Raw genomic sequence first — 23001 nt, forward strand, 5'->3', positions numbered from 1 at the left:
GCAGCCCAGGGTATTTCTCATCCTCTTTGCTGCCAGGGTGCTGCTGTCTCATGCTGCTACCTTCAGGGGTCTTTTCTGCAGAGCCTCTCCTCATGCATCAGTTTCCAGCCTGTGTTGTTGCGAGGACCATTTCCTTTAAATGCAGGGTTTTGCTTTTCCCCTCATTAAACTTCACGAGAATCCTTTTAGCCTGTTCTTCAAACCTGTATAGGCCCTTTTATATGATAGCCCTGTCCTGCATTGTATCCACTGTTTCCCCCAGTTTGGAGTGAAAATGCACTCCATTGTCTCAGAAACCCGCAGATCACTGTGTGTTAAGCAGGATGATTCCAGAATAGACCCCTGTGGTAGTCAACTTTTTAACCATCCTCCAGCTGGGAGTATGGCCCCTTAGTTGTGATCCTTCCCAGATAGTCTGACTGGATTTTTACCTGTCCATTTGTTCACCAGAAGATTGTAAAGCTGTAATTTGGACACAAGAATATTGTGTAAGATAGAGTCAAAAGTTAAAGCCAATGTAAATGACATCTTCTGCTCTATCCTTCACTACAAACCCCATCACTATACTCTAGAGCAAAAGCAGGGTGGTCTGGCATGATTTGTTTTTAAACTCCTGTTCCTGGCCCCTTCATCCTCCTCCTGTGTATTGCCTTTTAATCTTTCTATGCTGTAAGTTCCCTCTTCAGTCATGCAGATTTTCTGATAAATTTGATGACTTCTGACTATCCTTGAGGACTGCTCTTGCACTTGTAGGAGGCAGTCTGACAGACCTGCCAGCTTCCCTGAACTCCTTTACTTTTCAGACCTGCCATAAGATCACACCTGACAGTTTCCTGAGTAAGTTAAAGTCTGCTGATCTGAAGTCTGGACTCTGTACTCTACTGTTTTACATTACATATCAAGTACAGCCCAGCAAAGTTTTGCAGTTATTAGTTGCATTCAACATTAAATATCTTTATCTTATTTCTAGTCCTAATGTTTTTTCTTTCCTCATTTTAGCTATTGGATCACGTAATATATTTTTATTTTTAATAAGGAAATAAGTTTTCTGTTCAGTGGAAGAAACTGATGTATTAGACTCTCAAATCACCTCCCGATCTTTAGTAGTTGAATTTACTCTTATCTCAGCTGCAAGGCACTATCATTAAGAAGCAGCTGTACTAACAGGTGACTCATACAAGCAGGTGCAAATTATCTCAGATATAGGAATCTTTCCCTCAAGCAGATGTAATGAAGTATTAGAGGAGGGATGGTTTTAGAGAACTACTGTTGCTGTAGTCAGTTGTTGGAGGGGGGAAGCTTAGGTTTCTATTTTATTATTGTTTGAGTTAACAGCAAAAATCAGAACTCAGGGACTCAGTAACTTTGGACTCCGTAGAACATCTGTTGACTAATCAAAGCAGGTATTGCAGGCTCTACCTTCCAACTGTTCTTTAGATTTAATATTTGCAGTCAATAAAAAGGAGAATATATTTTTTCACATTCTGAGACAGAGTTCAGTATTTAACATGCTGCTTTTTGCATTCTAAACAGATAAAACAAATTAATCTGGTCTGACTATATATCAAGAATTTATTATTAACTGGTAAGTTTAAACATGTTAATTTTTTTCCTTAGATTTCGTTTCTACAGCAGATATGAGCTGAAGAAAGATAAGATGTGGAAATTGATGTAGTGTGAGAAGAATATCAAGTGCTTCCTATTTCTCTACAATATGTAGGTGTAGATATAAAAACCTTTTTAAAAAAAGGTGTGTGAGAAGATCACATTTATGATAATTTGTTTTATTTTGATTTTTTTTAACTGCTGCTTTCAGGTGAAGTTCCACATCCATGAAAAGCTTCCTTGACCTTAATAAACACTTAAATAGTGAAATTAAGTAGTTTGAGACTTGAGCGTCTTATTCTCTGTAGAATATAGGAAAATAGCATTATTTTGTTTTATATCTTCAAAAAAGACTATAGTATGGAGAGGTTAATGATTACATCATATGAGAGCCTGATTCTTAATTATCTTTCTGGAAGTTTATACTGTAGACCTGGGACTTCCACAGTCTATGATGAAATAGTAGCATGAGAGCAACCTAATAGTTCCCATGCAGAAAGGCTGCTTCTGCTTTTCTTATTGTGTGACCCAGATGCATCATGAAACAGAGGTCTGAAGAAGGCTTTTCTGTTTGTTTCTTTTCTTTCAGGAAAAGATGTGGAAATAACACTAATAACAGCAATGATTTGTGGTTTGAAGTGAGGAGTCCTCTTGTGGGAGGGGGGAAATAAAAAATCACCATGTGGAAAAGTGGTTGTATAATATGGTTGGTCTAGCTCCTGTGCAAAGATTCAAATAATCTCCTTTCTAGCCAGCTACCAGTAGTTGCAGAGCTTTTTTTGTGCCACTGTGACTTCGTCTACAAGCCTTAAAGCAATGATCCTACCTGTGCACTTAGAGACTCATTCTCACTGATCTATCCCTGACTGGAAGGACGGGTCCCAGAAGTGCTGTCTTCTTTCTGTGGGTGCAGATGTGAGGTGCTCCATGTGTCCCACAGAGCATTATCTCTCCTGTGTGCAGCCTGCCATCCCACCAGGCTGGATGCAGGGGGAACAGCCCTAGCACCCTCCCTGAAGGGCAGCAGCTCAGAGGCAGGTTTCTCTCTCAGGGTGCAAAGAGAAAGGCAAAGCCTTTGCCTGCACTCTAGCGGGGGGAGCCTTGCAGCTCCAGCCTGGCACTGGGGGTGTGCTCTGCCCCAGCTGGGCTCTGCTGGGATGGGGCCCATGTGCTGCTCCCACCCGTGGCTCTCCAGCTGCTGGCCAGCAGGGCAGAGCACAGGGCACCCCAGCCTGGCTTTCTGCAGCTGGCTGCCTGTCTGAGAATCAGGTTTTGCTCTGCAGTTGGCTGCAGAGCAGAGCAGGCTCTGGAGACTCCAGCCCTGAGGCTTGTGTCCACCTGGCTGTGCAGAGGCTCGGATCTGAAGGTGCCCTTTGCTCTGACACCAGGGTGGTAGAAGGGATCTGGAGCTATTGGCTTCCAGCACAGGCACTGGAAAGATCTCTGCTTTTGCTCTTGTATATTTTGCACAAAACTCTCTGTGCATGCAGAAGTTCATTTGAAACAATTCACTGTTTGTTAGAGTCTGATTGTTGTGACACCTCTATATAAAGCTAAAACCTTTCTCTCTCAAGTGAAATTTTGTTAATTATTTATTTTGTCTCAAGTAAGTGGAAAGGATATCTACTATAAAATGTAAAAAAAGGAAAAGGAAAAATGCTCAGAGATAAGAAGCTGATATTAAAACATATAGAAGATAACTTATTCCCCTTATACATGGAATTCTGTTAGACAGAAATTCTCTTATTCTAAAAGGGAGTGAAATTGCCATTCTTTAGAAATCTGACACAGAAGATTTGTAGATTCATTTTGAAACTGCATAATACAACTGTATCCCTTAATTGTTTTCATAGATCTGAAGAGTTATATTTGGGCTATCAAGCCCAGATAGAAAAAGTAAGACCTCACAGAACCCTCTTGTCTAAAGGGGCACTTGATTATCTCAGTCTGGGATCTGTAAAGATGTTCTTGGATCTGTGAAACTTCTGCTGTCTGATTTTGGCCAGTGAGTTTCTCCTATTCTGTGGCTGTATTTCCCCATGGGGACTGTCACCTTGACAGTTAATTTATTTCCTACTTACCTGGCAAATATTCAATGTCAAACATACCCCAAGAAGTCAAGGCCAGATCCTGGCACCAGGTCAGATATACCTGGAGCTCTGCAACTCTGCACTTGTCTTCCAGCTTTGTGTAACCAATCCATGCAGGACCTTGCTACCGTGGGAGGGTGATAGCATCTTTCCAATCTCAGTCTGGCCAGTGCCTCAGAGCAATCCTTTGGGAGATCTGGTTCTGGCTGGATGCATGCTAAAGGTGATGTAAGAGCCATGTTTCACACTTCATCTTTTGCTAAAACTCTGTATTGGTTTCTGACCTAGAGTAAAGGAACTTGATTTCCTATTAGCCCTACACAGAAGAAATGCATCTCAATTGAAGATGCAAGTGTATAAATGTGGGCTTAGTGGCAACTAACATTTCTTAAGAAAAACTGTATAGAGTTGTCAACATTATCCTGATCTTCAGACTTCTTTTTAGAAAAGATATCTGAACCCCTCTGGTGTGTTGAAGATGACTTTGGGCTACAAAAGAAATATGATCTTGGACACACCTCTTACTTGCTATTTCAATTGGCTAGCTCGGTAAATATCATATGAATCCCACTCCAAGGTAATGAACTTCTGCTATGTAGGCAACTCACATGTTGACAGAACCCCCAAATTCTCTTTCAATAAACCTCAGTTCTTTGTAGTCTTTGTGATTAAAAAGTAAGACTGCAAACCATGAAAGAGAAGACAGACTAAACACATCAAAAACAAATGCTTCAAAGTTGTGTGGGTTGTTTGGTTGTTTTTTCTTTTATTTTTTTTTCTTCTTTGAAAGAGATGTAGATGACATTGATACTCCATGGGAAAAAAAAAGTGTTGATATCTTTCAGTTGGCAATTTTAAACCAATTCTTCTAGTGCCTGGAACTGGATAGGTGACACTGATATGCAGAAATATATTTGTGAAGCAATTTCAGTAAGTAGACAGAATGGAATTTTATCAAGCTCAGCACAGGCTGGCATTCCCACACCACTTGTTGTCAGGAGCATCCACTCAGGCTTTTGATGTCTCCAATGTTTATTCAATGCACTTGACACTTTTAAATCTAGTTTAGTGTAATTTTGCTTTTGATGGGGTCTTTTAACATATGCAGCAACAGACTGAGGGAGGATGATTTCAAAATAAAAGATGTTCACTCATGAAAAGCTGCTGTAGTATTCAGAAGTAGTACAGTGGCACTCTAGTCCCTAATACAAATCATTTGTGCACAGTATAGGAGAGGTTTCCAAAAATTACACTGATGCACTGCATACAGTAGCTGCAGACTGAAGCACTGTCAGGAAAGCATGGGATTGTCTTCAGAAGATCTGTACTAAAGCTGGGTTTAAATAGCAGTGTTTTGCATCAGCCATAGCAAAAAATCTTCAGCAGTTGATGAGTATTAAGGTTACCGATATTTGGACAGAACAGAACCAATTGGTTTCTCATTCTGCTAAAGAAATTCAGAAATTCTGTGAATTTCTGTGAAATACATCTTGGTCTGATATGGGTATTTCAACCACTTTAGGTTGGAAAAAAAGGGTTTATGTGCAGCCCCAGAACCAAGGTTTCCTTTGCTGCTGACGGAAGCGCTCCCTGGCCATGCTGAATGGCAAAGGTGAGCAGATCCCTGCAGGTGGGAAGGCAGGCAGGAGAGCTGCTTCTCAGGGCACTGAAAGTGGTTATCAGCAAGCTCTGCTCTGACTACTGACATGCTGTCAGAAATGTGAGTTGTTACTGGGATTGCTGAAATGGGAAAAAAAATTGAGTGGGGAGCTTTTGAACTTATTGAAAGCTCCTCAGGCCCTCTTCTTTCATCATTCTGCTGAGCTGCTGAAGTAGGATGTTGATGGTGTGGCCAGACTTACAGGATCAAGCTAACTGAGGGGGACTTTTAAGAACCTTCAAAAGGACTTATATATCACTCTGTATTTGGACTTAGAGATATTGGAGAGTCATAGCTAGGGAGGAAATCTCCATTGCACTAGCCAGGAAGGCTAAGGCTAACACACTCAAACAAGGCTGTATGGTGGTGATAACAGTAAACTGATTTGTAGTTAAATTGCAATGAATAAAAATTGGGAAAAGGAGAATTTGCAGAAATTGTGAAATGCTCATCCAATATAGGCTTTTTTCCTATATCAAATGCTGCTTTTGCTGACTTTGCTCTCCGCCTGCATTGAGACTATGTCCACAAAAATATCTGTTGTGGGAAAGGAAGCCTTACTCAGTAGATGAGAGTGGGGAGTGACCCTGTCCAGCTGTATTTTACAGAAGACTTTGCTCTTTCTACTGAGTATCTCTGAATATGAGCTGCTAAAGGAGAGAAGCAGAGCTCAAACCAAGTACCTAAATCACTCTTTAGGAAACAACAAGGAGAAAATGTCAGGTATATGTAACTATATCTAGAGATGAATTCAATAAGAAATAACACTAATAAAACAAATATTTCCTCCATATTCTAATTATCTCCTTGAAATAGAGAATACATTGTTGTACAGGTAAGAAACCTCTGCAAGGTTTCTGTTTCTTCAATCTTATCCCCCTTTCTTCATCTTATTCCCCTTGGGCTGTGCTTTTCTTAAAGCTCATCTAGTTCAATTTGAATCAGTAACAATATCAGCTTAGTAATAGAATTTGGGTAGGCTCCTCAGTGAGGAAGTATAAACCACTAATTACTCTAAAACAAAGGAAAAAAAAGGTCCAACATATGGAATATATGTGTACATATGTATATTATACATACATAAAGTACTTTTATATAAAAATATAATCATTTCTTCTGAGTTCCTGACTTTTATGACAATCATTACTTTTTGGAAACTTTACTCATGGCTGCTGACAGGGACAAAATGTTGTGGATAAGTTCAAACCTCAAAGGTATCTCTTATACCTCTGACCGTGGGCACAGCCTCCTTGTGACGTGATCTCTTCTTGTGTGTTGAGTATGATTTGTAAGGCTGCACCCATTCTATCAAAATGGCAAAATTTATGAAATGCAGGTATTTGTCAAAGTTGATTGTTTTGCTAATCTTAGCACTGCTTCTGCTGCTATGCCTCTTTGGCTGCGGAGCAATCTTCAGATGTCCATGTCTATCATCAAGACCCCAAATTCTGCCTGAAGGATACCCCAGTGGAGACTGTGGGCACTAAGTCCCTGTAAGTGCTTGGACATGCAGGTTTCAATATAGCTTTTTCATGGGGGTAGAGGACAAGGCATGTTTTTGTACTTTGTACAATGTACTTCTGAGCCTGAATTACAAGGCTTCTTTTTTCTAGTCTAAGATTGGTAATTATTATTTTGAACAATCCCCAGATGGTGGATAATTTAGTTACGTTTGCTTTACTGTGTTGCAAGCCTGGGATTTTCAAAGGGGACAAGTAATATTACCCCTTAACAGCTGGGTTGTACTTTGGAAGAGTTAAGACACTGACCCTGTTAGGCACAAGGAAAGAGAACACTAGGTTATTCCTTCTATCTGAATAATTTCTAACACATAATTAATCAAAAAAAAGTAATCAACATTTTTGCTTTGTTGCCCTCCCCCTCCACCTCATTCTCCTTCATAAATGTTTTTGCTCTTTCCTTCAACTTTTCTACTGGTAGCAACTGGACTTAGCACTTCACTGTGTTAATACAGGAAATATTGAACTTTTTGGAAATCATTTGGCACTGGCTAATGTTTTATAACTTTTAAGGTTAAAAACTCAAGGTGAAGTTGTTTATCAGCCAAGTCTGATTGTTCTAAAAATGAAAGAAAGTTCATCTGAAGGCAAACAAAACAGGGATACGTTTAATTTCCCTTCTTCTAAGCCTGTAGAATATGGATTTAAGATGATGCTTTATAATCCCATATGAGCTGTGTGTGCTGTGAAAGGAATCCATAGCTATGGATTTTCTTAGTGGGGATTTTCTTAATGCATTCTGATACGTGGTATCCAAGTCTTTAGCATGGGACAGAGAGGTTACTGGAAAGCTGGGTTTTCTGAGCCATAGCTGAAGTGTAGGCAGTGTACTGTAGAACATCTGAAGGCACGCACTAGAGCACTGCACATATCTGTCTGGCCAGCTGAGCCCTGTTTACATAGCTTCATGTTGTCTACAATGGTGGAGAGAGCTGTCAAGAATACAAAATTTACTTTTCCTCCTCATGGTCTATTTTGATCACTTGTATCTCATGATGTTAAGGTGGCAGCATGGGTAGCAAAAGGGTAGCACTGCTGCTCAGGCAGTGGTGTAAGCTGGGGTGGCCTTGCAGCAGTAAAAGTGAAGGCAAAGATCAGAGTTGTTCCTTTAGCAGAGCTTCCCATCTTGTGTCCTGCTGAGAACACTCTCCCCTTCACTCTCCCTTTCCAACCTTCATTAAGATTAGAAAAGACATCTGAGGTCATTCAGTCCAACCTTTGATCACCACCCTCTCAACCAGAGCACAGCACTAAGTGCCATGTTTTCCTGTCTTGAACACCCCAGGGATGGGGACTCCACCACCTCCCTGGGCAGTCTGTTCCAATGCTTTTCCCTTTCTTCCTGTGTCTCATACTTCCTTCCATAGTGATGGTCTCTGTAATCAGAAAAATTTCCATGAACGAGTGCATGTCCCCATGGGCAAGTCTCTGAAATTGCTTGCTGTGCTCTCTATGGTAAAAATTATCAAATAAATGTAAAGGAAACCTGATTTTGGCTGAGGGATACTCTGACCTACTAGGTAAATTTGTTATTGCTGAATAATAATAAAAAGTTGGCTTTCCTAGTTCAGATTAAAAGGAATGCACATTTTCTGTATATTTTTCTCAAACTCATCAAAAGAGATTAGAGTTCCAGACACTGACATGACAAGCTCTAATGAGGAAAGCAGAGCTAGAAAAACTGAAATATCAGAGTTCACACTGTGCTCAGCAGAGTCTGACACGTCTAATGTATTGATACACATAATTAAGTGTGGGTTTCCCTGAAAAGTAGAAAGGGAATTTTAATAGTTTAAAAGTCTCTAAAGATATCTGACCATCCTTGGCTTTCTGTTTGATCTGATGATTGGAGAACAGAGGGTTCTGTAAAGGAAGAGCTACCAGCAATTCCCAAGCTCAAGATCCCCTCCATCTCCCCTCCTTGCGATTTGATCTCAGTATGAATATTTCTCATTTGATCTGCTGCTTCTTCAGTTTATCATTCAGTGCCTGGACCTCAGCTGAGCTTAAAATATTTAGAAAGAGCCTGCCTAAAGATGGTGGATAATTGAATGTGCAACTGCTTGGCTCAGTTGGTTTTCAGAGAGGAAAACCCCAGGATTTAACATGATGTGGAAATACTGATATTGAACTCCCACACTGAGAAAATTCCATTGTTAACATTTATCAATAGACTCCCTTGCACAGAATATTGATGACAATTCAAGCTGTCCCCTTAGATGGATTCTCATCCTTCTGGAGTTACATAGTGTTGCACAGTGTGACAAGATGTACTTCAGCTGTAAAAATGTTCCTAATGCATAAATATTCTTTTAATGTTTTGCCCTAAAGTGAACCCCATACTTCCCATACTATAGTGGTGAATATATTTTTTAGATGCTGCATCTGTTGTGGGATTTGAGATTGGGATATCATATCATCATTATTTTCTATAGTATCCCTTGTGTATAATTAAAAGTAATGACTTATAATGAGTCCCTGACCTACTTCAACCCACTGGAATGAACTTAATCAAATTCAAACACTTTTTATTAGGTACTTTTTATTATATACATTCTTCCTTTGTCACATCCTGTTCTACCAGGGCAGCATAGCAGGTCATAAACTGAAATACTCTTGCTGTAGCATGTCTTGTTAGACTTTGTGAAAGATACTTTCTGGCAAGTGGTGATGTAATGGAGCTTTAACAGTTTTTCAGCCCATTATCTGACACTGTACAATTACATGTATTAACCACAAAAAATTACTTTTACTAGGGTAATTCATTTTATTCACACTACTGTAGTGTCTAGCCATTTGACCACCAGCAATATCCTCAGAAATAAGTATGATAGATAATTACACTGTTTGTAGTGGAGAGGAAAAAAAAAGAGAAAATCAGTAATGAAAGAGGATTTGCATGTTTGATTTTATGCCCATATTTCCACTGGGCTAGCGATTGCATCTGTGTCTGCAATTTTTCACATACCAGACCAGGCTATGATGCAGAAATAGTTTTGTTGGCAACAAATGGAGCTGTGTTGATCCTCATTTATGTGCTTTCATGAAAATATCAGTGCTGATCATTGAAATTATATTCTGTTCAGGAATATGTCTTCAGAAGGTAACTGGCAGCAGAAATAAACTCTGTGAAAGACAGATAGAAAGAAAAAAGCACAATAATCTACCTGTTCCAGCTCAGAAGCATTTAGGTATGATAGATCCCTTTTCTTTCTTTATTTGGGGCAAAAAATAGCAATGTTGCATTTTATCACAAAACCCCATATCTTTGCACAAAAACCTGTGCAAATATATGTGTAACTTCCAAAACATTTCAATTGGTGTATCCATTACCTCCTTATCATTAGGTGTATGAATTGCAAGCACCCTTGACAGGAGCTGCTATGATATTTACTGCAAATAGAATGACTTGGAATAATTCAAATGGGTTTAAAATGTCCTGCCTACCAAGTGAAATCAGCTAATGACAGCTTTCTGATTATATTTTTCTTCTTTCTGTTTCCAAAGCTTTTCAAATTCTACTAAACCTTTCTGAAAGAAATGCATTTTAAATCCTATTCATCTGGGTGAAAAACATACTTGTTTTCTTGCTTTTGCTCAAGTTAGCATCAACATAATTTTTTGGGTGGTCAGGTAGAAATCAGTGGTAATTCCTGAACAACATGCATTGCTTGACACATGATAAATATTGTCGTTGAGGATCCTAAACATCCAAGGAAAATGTTTTCATCTAAATAAATATAGATTAGAATTGCCTGAGTTTATAAATATAAATTAATAAATGATTTTGTCTACTGGGGAAATATATTGTTGTAGATCACTCCTCCTCACAGTAAAATCCATGGAACGAGGATGATTCAAAAAACTTCATCTGTTGAAACTTTTCCATAACATCAGCTCTAGCACAGCTGATTTGTAGCTGGTGGAGTTGTCAAGGTGTCACCCTGCAGTGAGCATCAAAGGGGCCATCTCACATCTCCAAAGGCATTACTGAGTCTTAATGCGTTAGGTCTCACAGGGTGACTTAATATTGGTTTATTCTGAAATGAATGAAATGAGGTATCTAGTGATGGCATGGGTGACCTCCCATGTGTTTGTCACAGAGGGAAGTGTGGGGGGTTAGAGTGTAAGAGAATAGTGCAGAAGGCAATCTCACCCCTGAGGAGTTGCAGCTGTACTAATCACCAAAGATTAGGAACAGGCCTGCCCTTAATAGGCCACAGCTGTGTCCAGTGAGGATGAGTGCTACAAAAGAGTGGGTTAGCTGGGTGAGGAGAGAGCTGGAGTTTGTTGGTTGTGCTGTGAAGAAGGAGTCAGTGCTGCAAGGAGCTGCCCATGAGAAATTGCTGAGAAGGTATGGGAACTTTTGCACTAAGAAGACAACAGGGAGGGATGAAGACATCATAGGAGGAAGTTGAACATGAGGTGTCTTAATAATGATGTCCAGCCAAAGTGAGTGGGATTGTGAGATGCAATGGAAGACATGGAGCTGTTTACACTATTGTTCTACATAGTGTGTAGAACAGTGAAATTAATCTCCCAGGCTCTCTTTATATTAGAGAAATGTTCCAGGGTGCATTTCACCTTCTCCTATAGTTAGTAATAATAAAAGACATTTACAGTATTGTTTGGTATACAGTAGGATGTTATTAAGATTTATCAAACTCTTTTGAATCTTGAATGTCCTTCCTGAATGACTTTGGCATTACTATGTTGCAGGCTGATGTTTTTCAGCAGCGAAAGCAGACTAAGATGGTGCCCTGGCTGATGGCAATTTAAAAATGTCACTAATAGCCTAAGCTTGGTGACCTTGGCTCTCCTCCTGCAACTGTTCAATATCTAGGCCCTGAGGATTCATTTCACTGCTGTGAATTTTTTGGACTCAAAAAGACCTCTTTCTTGCTGTACAGAAAAGGGAATAAAAATCTTGAAGAGACAGGGCCATTAATGATTAATGATAGACATTTAAAATTCAAAAAATCATCAAGTTGAAAACATGTTTTCACAGTCAAATTTTATTCTGAGTGCTTTAACTCCTTTCCTAGCTGTATTAGTTGGTGGTAAAATGCCAGCTGATACTGAGTAGTCAGTAACTTAGAGTTTATTGGCTTCACTTTTTTTAGTTGCAATTATTACTATTTTTAATGTGCTATTGCTAATATTCCGAAAAAAAAAAGGCTCAGTGATGAGAGAATGGAAAAGAAAAATAAAATGCTAGTTGATCTGTTAAAGTTAGTAATGATAGGACTGAGTGGGTAGTGAAACTGAAGATGTGAGTGATTTACACTCATTACTCTTGGTGACTGTACAACATAGTTACTGCTCTAAATGTAACTGATAATGTCTAATTTTTAAAATTGATAGTGATTCCTTTCTCAAGTCGTTTTCCTTATGAGCTTTGCTCATTTCACTGTCTGCTATTTTGTTCCCAAATCATGCTTTCAGCTGGAAGACTGTGTAAAGGAAGATGGCATATGAAATGGCCAGCTGATGCTTTACGCTGTCAAATGTAGCATGCAAATGGATTTGAAAGCTCAGTAAAAGGGTTGTAGTGAACTTTTGCCTTAAACTTAGAGAGCATGTAATTCAAGAGAAAGCATGTTAAATCTGCCTGCTTTGGTGAAGACAGTCTTCTGGAAGGGCACAACTAGGTCATGTTGTTTCCTCTGTCGTCTTCAGTACAGATTTCTGTGTTCTGGAGTTTAGACCCCAACACTGGAACCCCTAGACAGATCCATAGGAATGTTCCTCTATGAATAGTCCTGGATTCGGGAGTATAATGGGTGGTTTTTATTTTCAGTGTATGAGGAGCTGAAAGTGGTTTACCACTTGGCTGAAATAAATGTAAAGTTCCATTAGCTGCCTTTGGCACCCCTGAAGTTGTCCACGTTTCCTCCATGAGAGAGCACAAGTTTGTTATGTAGTAATGCTTGGTGCTGGTCTTGTACTGATGTCATTCTTCCTTGAAGAGCTGCCACAGTCATGCTTGTGGATGGTCACTTCTGAAAGCACCTGCTTCATCTTCTCTAATCCTCTGGGAAGGGAGACCTTTAGAGAAATCAGCTAGGAGATAGAGATATACAGATTGACGAAAAACAGGCTCTTCTGGACTGCTGATTTTGGCTTGAATGAATCTTCAAGGATTAGGTGCTCTGCTTAGTTATCAGTAATTTTTTTGGTGTATGTGTGTTTGGGTTTAGTTTTGTTTGTTTTTCTCCAAATTGTTTTATTTTTAAGCATGCTGAATAGTTTTCTGATGCTAGTGACTGAAAAATAGGTTGAAATGAAGCCACCACTGACTTAGATTAAAGAACTGAGGGATCACAAGTAGTTTCAGAGGTAGTTCAGCAGGTATCAGGGTTAAGACCAGTATGAAACTAAAACTGGATATTGTTTTAAAATATCACACTAGGATCTTTTTTGTTTTCAACATTTAATAGATAGCTTAAGGTCTAAAAATAATAAAAATAGGGCTTCTATGAATTAATTTATAAAATAATTTCAAAGATTAAGTCTGTCACCCACTAGTAGTTGAGCTTATCAGCAGCTTATAGATGCTGATGTTTATATAGGTGTTTAATGTGAGACAGTGGGCAAACCATAAGGCAGGGAAGAATACAAAAATTATATCAATGAACAGTCAAACATGAATGCTTTCAGCAACTGTCAGTGTATGTGACAGATGTTGTGCAAGAACCAATTCAAATGTGGTTATATAATCAATTTTTTTCCCCAAAAGAGAAGGAAATATACCATTAACACTAATATATGCCACTTACAATACCTGCAACATTTGCATTGTATTTATTTAATTTTGAAAAAGTAGATAGAGTTTTATTTCTCATTCTTTAAAGGTTTCTTTCAAAATGCAAATTTGTCTCAAGAGACCAGTGGAACTTAAACTTGGAATTCAGTCTGTATTTAGGGAGTTTAAAAAACACACATTACTGAATTGATAGAGCATAACAGTTCCCTTGCTTAGGCAGCACTATTCTCTGTCTTGTAAAATGTACTTTGGGAAATGTAAAATGCTTTATTAAACCTACAGTCCATAAGTAGAGTTGTTATATTTTAATGTATATATTTTTCATTCATGGATTATTGAACCACTAAATCCAAAGAATTTGACCTCATGCCAAAAAACTTCTTTGCTAAGTCTTTTTACTTCCTATATAACTGGAACATAAACCAAATTCTCAAATTTTAAAGCTATTTTTCAGAGCTCCCCTATATACAATTGCACATTTAAAAGCAGTCAAGGAAGGAAGTTACTATTTACTTTTGCATCAACTGCTTCCAGAAAAAGAAGTCCATGAACCATTTCTGGGTGGGAGTTATGCAATTCTGGGGAGAAAATTCTTGCCAGTGGTGTTGTTAATAACCACGAGGGACATAGACAAAAAGAAATGAGGAAAATAATTATATATTTCATTGCAAGAACTGCTTTTTTTCTCCAAACCTAAGGTTGGTTTGCTACTTAGAGAGTGTCTTTCTCTCTACTTTCACGTGGCATATTGTTCTTTCCTGGTAGTGAAAAGCTGGCAGATGTTATAAAACAATGGTGATTTGAGCTTACCAGTGTGCCCAGTGATTTCAGAGTATTGTGTTGTGCTGTATTTGCTTTCCGTTTTCATTGTTATCAGAAATAACTCTAGGGAAGAAGTTGAACTGCAAAGAGCTGAAAAGTAGGAAAGGAACATCTCTCCTCTGCATTTTCCAGGGCTCCAAAAAAGTGATATTTGTAGTACATAAAATATCTCTATTGATCTGAAACATCTCATTGCTGTGGTTGAACCAACAATTCTCCTACAAACACACATCTAGGGTTTGTTCTTCATCTCGTGCCTGAAGAAAAATGAACTGAGAGAGTAAAGGGATAGGCTTCAAGAATTTCACTGCCCAAGTATCAGTCTAAATATTTCTTACTGGTGTTGGTTGTGTTCCCATTATTGATGAAATAGCCTTCAGCAAAGGAACAATGACATAATATTTGAGTAATGTAACACCAAGGAGTAAAATGAGTAAAATCACAAAGGTTGTCCTTATTGTTTTTACATCTTGTTTTACATTATTTTAGAGAGTAATAGAACAAGTTTAGAAAGGTAATGATATGTGCTGGAAATATGCATAATTGTCTTATTACAGGCCAAAAATATTTTGTTATAAAGAGATAAAGATGTTTCAAACACTTTCTGAAAGAAAGGGAATTTATTCAAGGCAAATTTTGTAAGAACAAGTTATCCTTTAGTTGGTATATTTTTTCTTTGTTAGTATTATTGATTTCCATGAAATACAAGCTCTAACTTTTTCTGTGATCCTCCCTCTCTTTTTCTTTTCTGTTCTCTTCAGTTGTTATTATAACAGCATTTCAGATTTTTGTTCTGAGTTTCCAGAAATTCCATGTGTAGAAAATTTGTTAAAGAAGAATACAGCCAAGATACATAAGAATTTATTTTGTTAGTTTCTGACTGAGAAATGATTGTGCCAAGCCTTAGGCAATTAACTGTGCAAATATATCTGCACTGTCTATGCAGCTTTGGTTAATGACCAGACTCTGAATTCCTTACATTTGCCCTGGATAAAGTTTTTAAATTTGCACTGATGAGGAAGCACTGAACAGGACTTAACAGCTGCACTGCAGCCTTCTACTCTGACATCCAATGTGACAGAGTATTTACCAGAACACCTCTTGCCTGGTGCTACTCAGTTTGGCTCTCAACAAAATCAACTTAGGAACTCCATTCAGATTGCTTTCTTGAGGACTGTTCTATGTTTTGTGACATGACTAAAACACCTCTTATTAATATAGATCACAATGCTATGCAGTACTTGGAGTATCTTTTATTTCAAGCTAATGACTGTTTGTTTAATCAGTTTTACCATTTATAACAAAAAAATAATTCTCCTTTTAAGTTAGCATAAATGTTAATTACATCTTCTTGCAACAAAAATATTCTTCAAAATAAGTGAGTATTGCTTACAATGTCTTTTCTGGACACTGCTGAACCATCTGTATAAGACAAGAGTTAACAGAAAAACACTATTTTTTTTTCCTAAGAGAATAATAATGTATTTTAAAATGTGTTCCAGTTATTTAGGTTTCTTTCTACTAAGAATGTTGAGGTGTTTTCTATGAAATTTACCATCCTTGTAAGGTTTTCTATGAAATTTACCATCCTTTCTCCTTCTGTATATGAATATCATATATAGGTAATTTTTTTAGATGTGGTTTTTTTTATCAGATAGCTTTTGCTGTTTAATACACAGTCTTATATTCTTAAGTCATGCACAATGAACAATTAAAACTGGAAAATTAAAAACCTGCGACAGAGAAAGCTTGAAAAATAGTTATAAAACGGGAACACAAATTTTCATGTATGTAAATAAAACAAAGAAATGGAAATTGTCCACATTTTACTTGTCAAATTCCAAGAATCTCAGTCATCATAACTGACCTTCTCATTTTCTGTAGTAATGGTACGAGTTCTTCCTTCTTCCTCCCCCCTATTTTTTTTTACTTCACTTGTTTCTGTTAGGGCCAGAATAAAAAAAGAAGTTGTGTTTATATGTCAAGAGTCATGACATCTGGAGTACAGCTGAATGCATTATTTCTTGGTGAGAGTGTTACACAATAAAGCTTGACTGACATTACACAAAATCCAAGATGCTTTCTGATCAGCTGATTTAATTAAAGCAAGATATTTGGTTCTGCACAATGCCTGTGCATAATCTATTACAAGCCTTTCAAAGGTACAAGGATGTAGTGTAAAATGTTATTAGATTGGCTTGCATGACTTGTCATTCTGTTTGCAGATACCTCAAATCAGCTATGCATCCACAGCTCCTGAGCTGAGTGATAACACCAGGTACGACTTCTTCTCTCGAGTGGTGCCACCAGATTCCTACCAAGCCCAGGCCATGGTTGACATCGTGACAGCCCTGGGGTGGAACTACGTCTCCACACTGGCTTCTGAAGGCAACTACGGGGAGAGCGGTGTGGAGGCGTTCACGCAGATCTCCAGAGAGATTGGTGAGTGTGTGTTTACCAGGTTTGGTATTTATAGCTGCTGAGTTCTGGTTAGGTGTCTGCAGCATGATCAGAACACCCGTGGGTGGCTTACCTGGACTCAAGTGGGTGATTTTGCTTCTTGCATTTCTGCCAAGGTGGCAATTCTGGCAGCAGTTTAAGAAGAGAGGCAAAAAATAAATCTCTTAACCCTTTTTGGAAAAGGAAAGCTCCTTGATGACTTCGGGGCAAAAAAGCAACCAGATGCTGAACTACAGCCAGATTTGAGGAAATGCAATTTTTGATTCAGCTTAGGAAAATTATGGTGCAGCTTTTTCTGTGTTCCAGCACAGATAAACCTAGAGGTTTTAATTTTGATGAATTTTAAAAACAACAAAACCCCTCCATTCTGAAGTAAAAGACATAACCTTGCCATTTTTCCCTCATAATAAAATGTGCTGTACAAATACAGGTGCTATGAGAAGTATATTTAAGTCCCTTTGATCCTTTCAAAATTTTTTTTCACACTTTCATAGTTTTTACTGGCCTGAAAAAAATTGCTGTTTCTCAAGAACAGTGAGTTTTGGATGCTGAGGAATAAGATGATGAGTAGCAGGTGGTTTGAAAGAGGGTGGAATTGGTCTTTGACCAAGTACAGGGTTAAATAAGAAACAATTTTCCTGTCCTTCCTCAGAAAACCTGGGTTAATCAACTAGATTTGGTTTATTGGGCATGTTCACATAAACTCCAGTTCTTTTGAATCAGCTTGGGTGAGAAAACATGATAATACCTCCCACTTTCACTATCTGCATGTGAATACAGAGAGCATCTCTATAGGAAGGCACATGGGTGTTTCAGGTCCTTACGCTTGAACCATAAAGGTAAGTGATTAGTTGCAAGAACCTGGTTGTAGGATGAAACTACAGCCATTTTTGACATTAGGGAACCAGTGTATGCAATATGCTTACTTGTTTAACTGATAAATGTTCTTTTTCTAGCTTCTGGTCATTGCTGTCAGCTCCTAGGTGTGTTCATGGGAGAGCCAAAGCTGTCTACTGTACGTTGCTTTGTTCTGGGGTTAGCAAAGGCATGGATAGTTCTTTGACAGTTCATACCTAAACGAAATAGTACATCTATGGCAAATAGATAGGCTTTTCCAGACACCCACTGGATTCATTGGCTGAAAAATAATTTTTTCTTGAAACCATCTGCAACACAGCTAGTTCTGAGTTCTAAAACTAAACAGATAAAATTCAGGACTTTTTACTGTTTCCCATTTCCAGGAGTATGAGAGAACTTCAGATGAGTGCAAGCAAAAACTTTAATTACCTTATAATCACAATCGCTTGAGTTTGGGTCAGTTGGATCTCCATTGATCCTGGAATAAAAAAAGACCTTTGTAATTTGATAAATAATTAACATGAATAAGATAAATAAATATTATTAATAGGATTGTGAATCCAAAGCTGTTAAAATCATCAATAGGTGTCCTAAACATTATTAAGATCTGTGCAATATCAAAAAGCATAATAAGTCATGATTAGTGGTTTGATTTTTATTTTTTTTCCCCTTGTGATATATGTTTTCTATGAGAACACTTGATTTTTGGCAACCTCTGTGCCCCCAGCAACTTACCAACTGTTGTGGGTATCAGGGACTGCAATGGTTCTAAAGAAAGAAAGTAGAGGGAGGCAGGACAGACAAGCAATTTTTATTTCCTAGAAAAATACTTGGGTAAACAATCAGGTAAATTGTATGTAACCACAGGGACATGATGGATAACCAGTGCAGAATTGTCAAGAACAAATAGTATCAAATCCATCTAATAATTTTCTTTGACAGGATAACAGCTTATAGCTGGAGAAAAAGCAATTGATGTGTCACATCTCTCAAATTTTGTACTGTTATCTCAATTGTCACATATAATATTCTCCTGAACAAATTTGGCAATTGTGATCCAGGTGTAAATAGGCTGGATGCAGACCTATTTAGAAAAGTTTTCTCAGAGAGCCATTAGCAATGATTTCTGTTTAAATGAAAGAATGTGTTGTGTGTTGGCAGTTGTTTAAGCTGGATAAAGTACTAGCCAATATTTTCCTGTTTAACCCAGATGGTCTTGGAATGAAGATTACTGTAAAATCTGGAGGTTACTTTAAGGTCAGAAGGACTAGGACTAGGAGAGTATCTAGAAGAAATCCTTAGAGTCCAAATATGAAAACACTATCTGGAAAAGGACAAATTTAAGACACCAGCAAGGCAAGAAGGATCTATACAATGAGGAATTCAAACAGAATGGTCAGAAAATACTATTTTATAGTGGTGACAGTAAATTATAACCTATATTCCTGATTTTTAATGGAACATGCAGGGGGACATACCATCTGTAAAATAATTTGAGTCATCTTTCAATTTTTCTGTCTGTTGTGGGAAATCATTTTGACTCGGTACAGGTTTTATTCCTCACTTTGGAAAAAGTGAAACTCCTCAAGCAAGCAAGAGTAAGGACAAATCTCAGAAATGTGGTTTGTGAGGAACAGCTGAGCAGGGGGGCTTAGTTCAGCTGAGGAAGAGTTGACTAAGAAGAGGTGATAGAAACTGTTTTCAAATAGGCTTTTGCAGGAAGGTGGAGGACCACTTGTTCATCCAAATACAGTAATATGTAAACAGAATAAAATATGTAAACAGAAATAATGGAATTAATAATATCTAGCATGATTCTGTCTAGGTTTGAAGAAAGGCCCTTGTAATGTTTAAGACATGAAGTACTATATCAGCTTAGCTGGGGACATTTTGGAACCTCCATTGATAAGGATCCATGAGAATGCATTAGGCAAACACCTGCCCAGTGATTGTGTAAGTGTACTTAGCTCTTGCTCGGGGCTGGGGTGCAATGGATGATTTCTTAATGTCCCTTCCAGCCTGATCCCATTATCCACTGTCTTCAGACTTTCCATCTGAGCCATAGGGCTGGAAATGCTTTTAAAATGGAAACTGAAGTGCGTCTGACTATAGAGTCTGCGTAGGTTTACAAAAATCATCACATACTATAAGACTGCACACAACAGCAAAACTTGCCAGGTCTGTGTTAATGAACTGTGCATTAAGAGAATCTAATCAGGACAATGTGTCTCCTGTGCAGCTGGCATACAAATGTATAGGACACCTCAGATCCTTGCTGAGTACTTTATGTCCTGCTTAAGATAAGTAGCCAACAGCTGGAAGCAAAATGAATGTGAAGATCAGCTGATGAAAAGCAAACAACTGAGAAAAGGGTGTGAAAAATATTGATATATTAATTTTTGAGAAAATTTTAGTGTATGAGAAGATGTGAGGTAGCAGATTTGAAAATATAAATAGGAAAGCTTTTTCCTTTGGTTTGTTATTTATATTGTTTTTTTAAAGCAGAGGTGAAAAAGGGCCAGGGTTTTACCTAATTTTAATAAACATTAATGTACTTATTTAGTATAATGTTGACAGTTGTTCTAATTTCCAGTTTGATTGGCCCTCTGTTCTACTTCTATTTCTTGATCAGTAATAGAAGAAAAGGGAAGAAACAGGCTCCCAAATGAAATGTGGAATACTGAAAAGGTCAAAGTGGTGCCACCCTGACATGTCACCAAATATATTACATATCATAATCTGCTCTAATTTTAATGACAAAGATCCTGTCTGGGACAAAGCAGAACTGGAAATTAAATATTTTACATGACAACGATTGGAAGGAGATTATTCCAGCTCATTCTTCCATGCATTGTTTAAAGACAATGATTAAATTTATAGAATTTTTTACTCCAGTTAAAAAGTTAATGATACCACTGTAATCATTTTGACATCATGATCAAATCATTTTGGTACATTGACCAAAGGAATGAATTCCTACTAAATGCTTAAGTGTTTAAACATTAAACTGAAGCTTGACTCGCTGATAGAAACTAAAATGGGGAAAAAGAAGGAAGTGCATTTTACCAAGTCTTCATTAAACTGTCGTACTAAATGTTAGTCTTCTATTTACTTGATGTTCATTATCTTTGACCAAATAAATGTTGGAAACTTTCTGATCCAACTTTCCATTAATGGTTCATTTCACCTGTTATTAGAAAACAAATGAATTTACCATTAGAGAGAAAATCATGGGATGCTTTTTTTTGTGTTTTTTTTTGGTTTGTTTTTTTTTGTTTTCTTTTTCCCAAAATACAAAAGCACTTGATTCAGACAACTCTCTTTGAGTTCAGAATACTTGCTCTGTGTGATGTTTGTACTGGAAAATGGAACAAATCTACAAATAATATATGAAATGCTACATGACAGATTTTATTCACCACTATTGGTCAACTGCTGATAGGCACTGGCAGTGAAACACTTATGCAACTTTTAGAAGAGGAGGTAAAAATGATAAAGGCAGGTAGTGGAGCTGATCGTTAAGAACATGTGCAAAACTTTAGCACTGCTTGCCCCTTTTTGTTTGTAAGTTTATTTTACATATCTTGACACAGGTGTAAAGAAGAGAGCAAAGAGCATTTACTCAAAGAACATTTTTTAATCTTTGACTGGTTGAAAGAACAGCTTCATAGCAGCTTTATTCCAGAAGAGAATAGTGCACTTAATATCAGGGTGTGACCTTGAATACTTGTTTTTAGGAACAAGGTTCTGCAGTTTTACCTACTCCTTTTATACTGGAAGACATTGCAGATAACAGCATTTTTCTGAGGAGGGACTACAATTACTTTATGATATTTCATAAATTGTATTATTACAGTGACAATGAAAGCTGTGTATTAATGATAATGGATGCTGGTGCTGACTGAATGCTACAGTGGAGTAGCTTTGTTTGTTTCAGACTTCAACACTGGTAGCTATCTTTTGTTTACATAGGAAATGGTCTGTGACATTTCTTTGACATCATTCTTAAATCATGTTTGTCTCTTGTCAGTTCTTTCACAGTGTTTACAGTTGTGCGTTGTACCTCTGCTTTTATCCAAGTTATTGGATTGCTTCACAGAAGAATCACAGACTAGTTAGGGTTAGAAATGATTCTGAGGATCATCTAGTATAGCCCCCTACCAAGGCAGGGACACCTAGAGCAGGCTACAGAGGAATTTGTCCAGGTGGGTTTTGAATGTCTCCAAAGAGGCAAAATTACCTTTCACAATTTCCTGACTTCAAATTTTCAGTGGGGAAAGTGTGTGTATTGGGAAGTGGGGAAGGAGTTTTGAGCAGGAAAATAAAACTTAAGGGGATGTGGCATTTTCTTTCCACTTAAACTTTGATAATTTAAAATAAAATGGGTTGCTGTTAAGATTAATTCATATTTCCTGCAGTAATCTCTGCATACGTTTGATGTAAAGCTAAAGCTTTTTGTATTTTGTTAAGTAAGATGAATGGACTTCCACACCCCAAAGATAGGTGTTTAATGGAAGATTAAAAAATCTTGCAACATGAAGATGAAAGAAATACAATACATGAAATGTAACCTTTTCCCGAGAGATATTTCTGCTTTAAAGTCTGTTTTCAGGCATAACAAATTAATTTTCACAACTAATAGTATTCTAACATACCCTTGCTAAGGGTAAACAGTTTAATTCAATTTAAGTTTTATTTTCATATTTATGCAGATAAAACTCTATTGATAGAACTGTATTTCAAGCTGCAAGCTGCAATTAATAATAACACTATGTAATTGGCTAGAGGATCTTCAAAGTAATGCTGAAAAATTTCAAAATCAGATGGTAGGTGTATTAATATTGCAAAAGCCTGAAAATTACTCCAGCAGTTTTTAATATTTGTACCAATTAGTACCTGATAAAGAACAGTATAATTTCTAGGGATTTAAAATGAAGGACTGTTTTAATTTCTCTCAGTGGTGCTAATCAATGTGATATTCTTTAGCAATAATTATTTCTTTTCTCTATAGTTTTAGTGAGATGGAGCAGTAAGCATACTTTCTGTGTATGCTCTCTGACCCTCCAGTAATTGTAGGCAGAGGGACTTAAATACTCCTGAGGTGTTTCTTCTTAAGTCAATTAGTTAAGGGACTTTTAAAATGTCCTATAGGAAGCTTAATAGTGTAGTATTGTAAGCAGAAGTCTCAATAGTAGGACTTTTTTCTTCCTTTTGCTTTAT

General features: G+C 37.5%; 1 protein-coding gene across 6 annotated transcripts in view; it reads left to right on the forward strand.

Annotated features, from left to right (window-relative positions):
- Window positions 1-23001, forward strand: part of GRM8 (glutamate metabotropic receptor 8) — a 315303-nt gene that overhangs the window by 47192 nt on the left and 245110 nt on the right. For all 6 annotated transcript variants that reach the window (XM_036400684.2, XM_036400679.2, XM_036400680.2 and 3 more), the window contains one exon: window positions 16689-16905. In XM_036400684.2, coding sequence (XP_036256577.1) covers window positions 16689-16905 — 217 coding nt within the window. The remainder of the gene's footprint in view (window positions 1-16688; window positions 16906-23001) is intronic.

The sequence above is a fragment of the Molothrus ater genome, chromosome 5 (genome assembly GCF_012460135.2).
Source record: "Molothrus ater isolate BHLD 08-10-18 breed brown headed cowbird chromosome 5, BPBGC_Mater_1.1, whole genome shotgun sequence".
Classification (NCBI taxonomy): Eukaryota; Metazoa; Chordata; class Aves; order Passeriformes; family Icteridae; genus Molothrus; species Molothrus ater.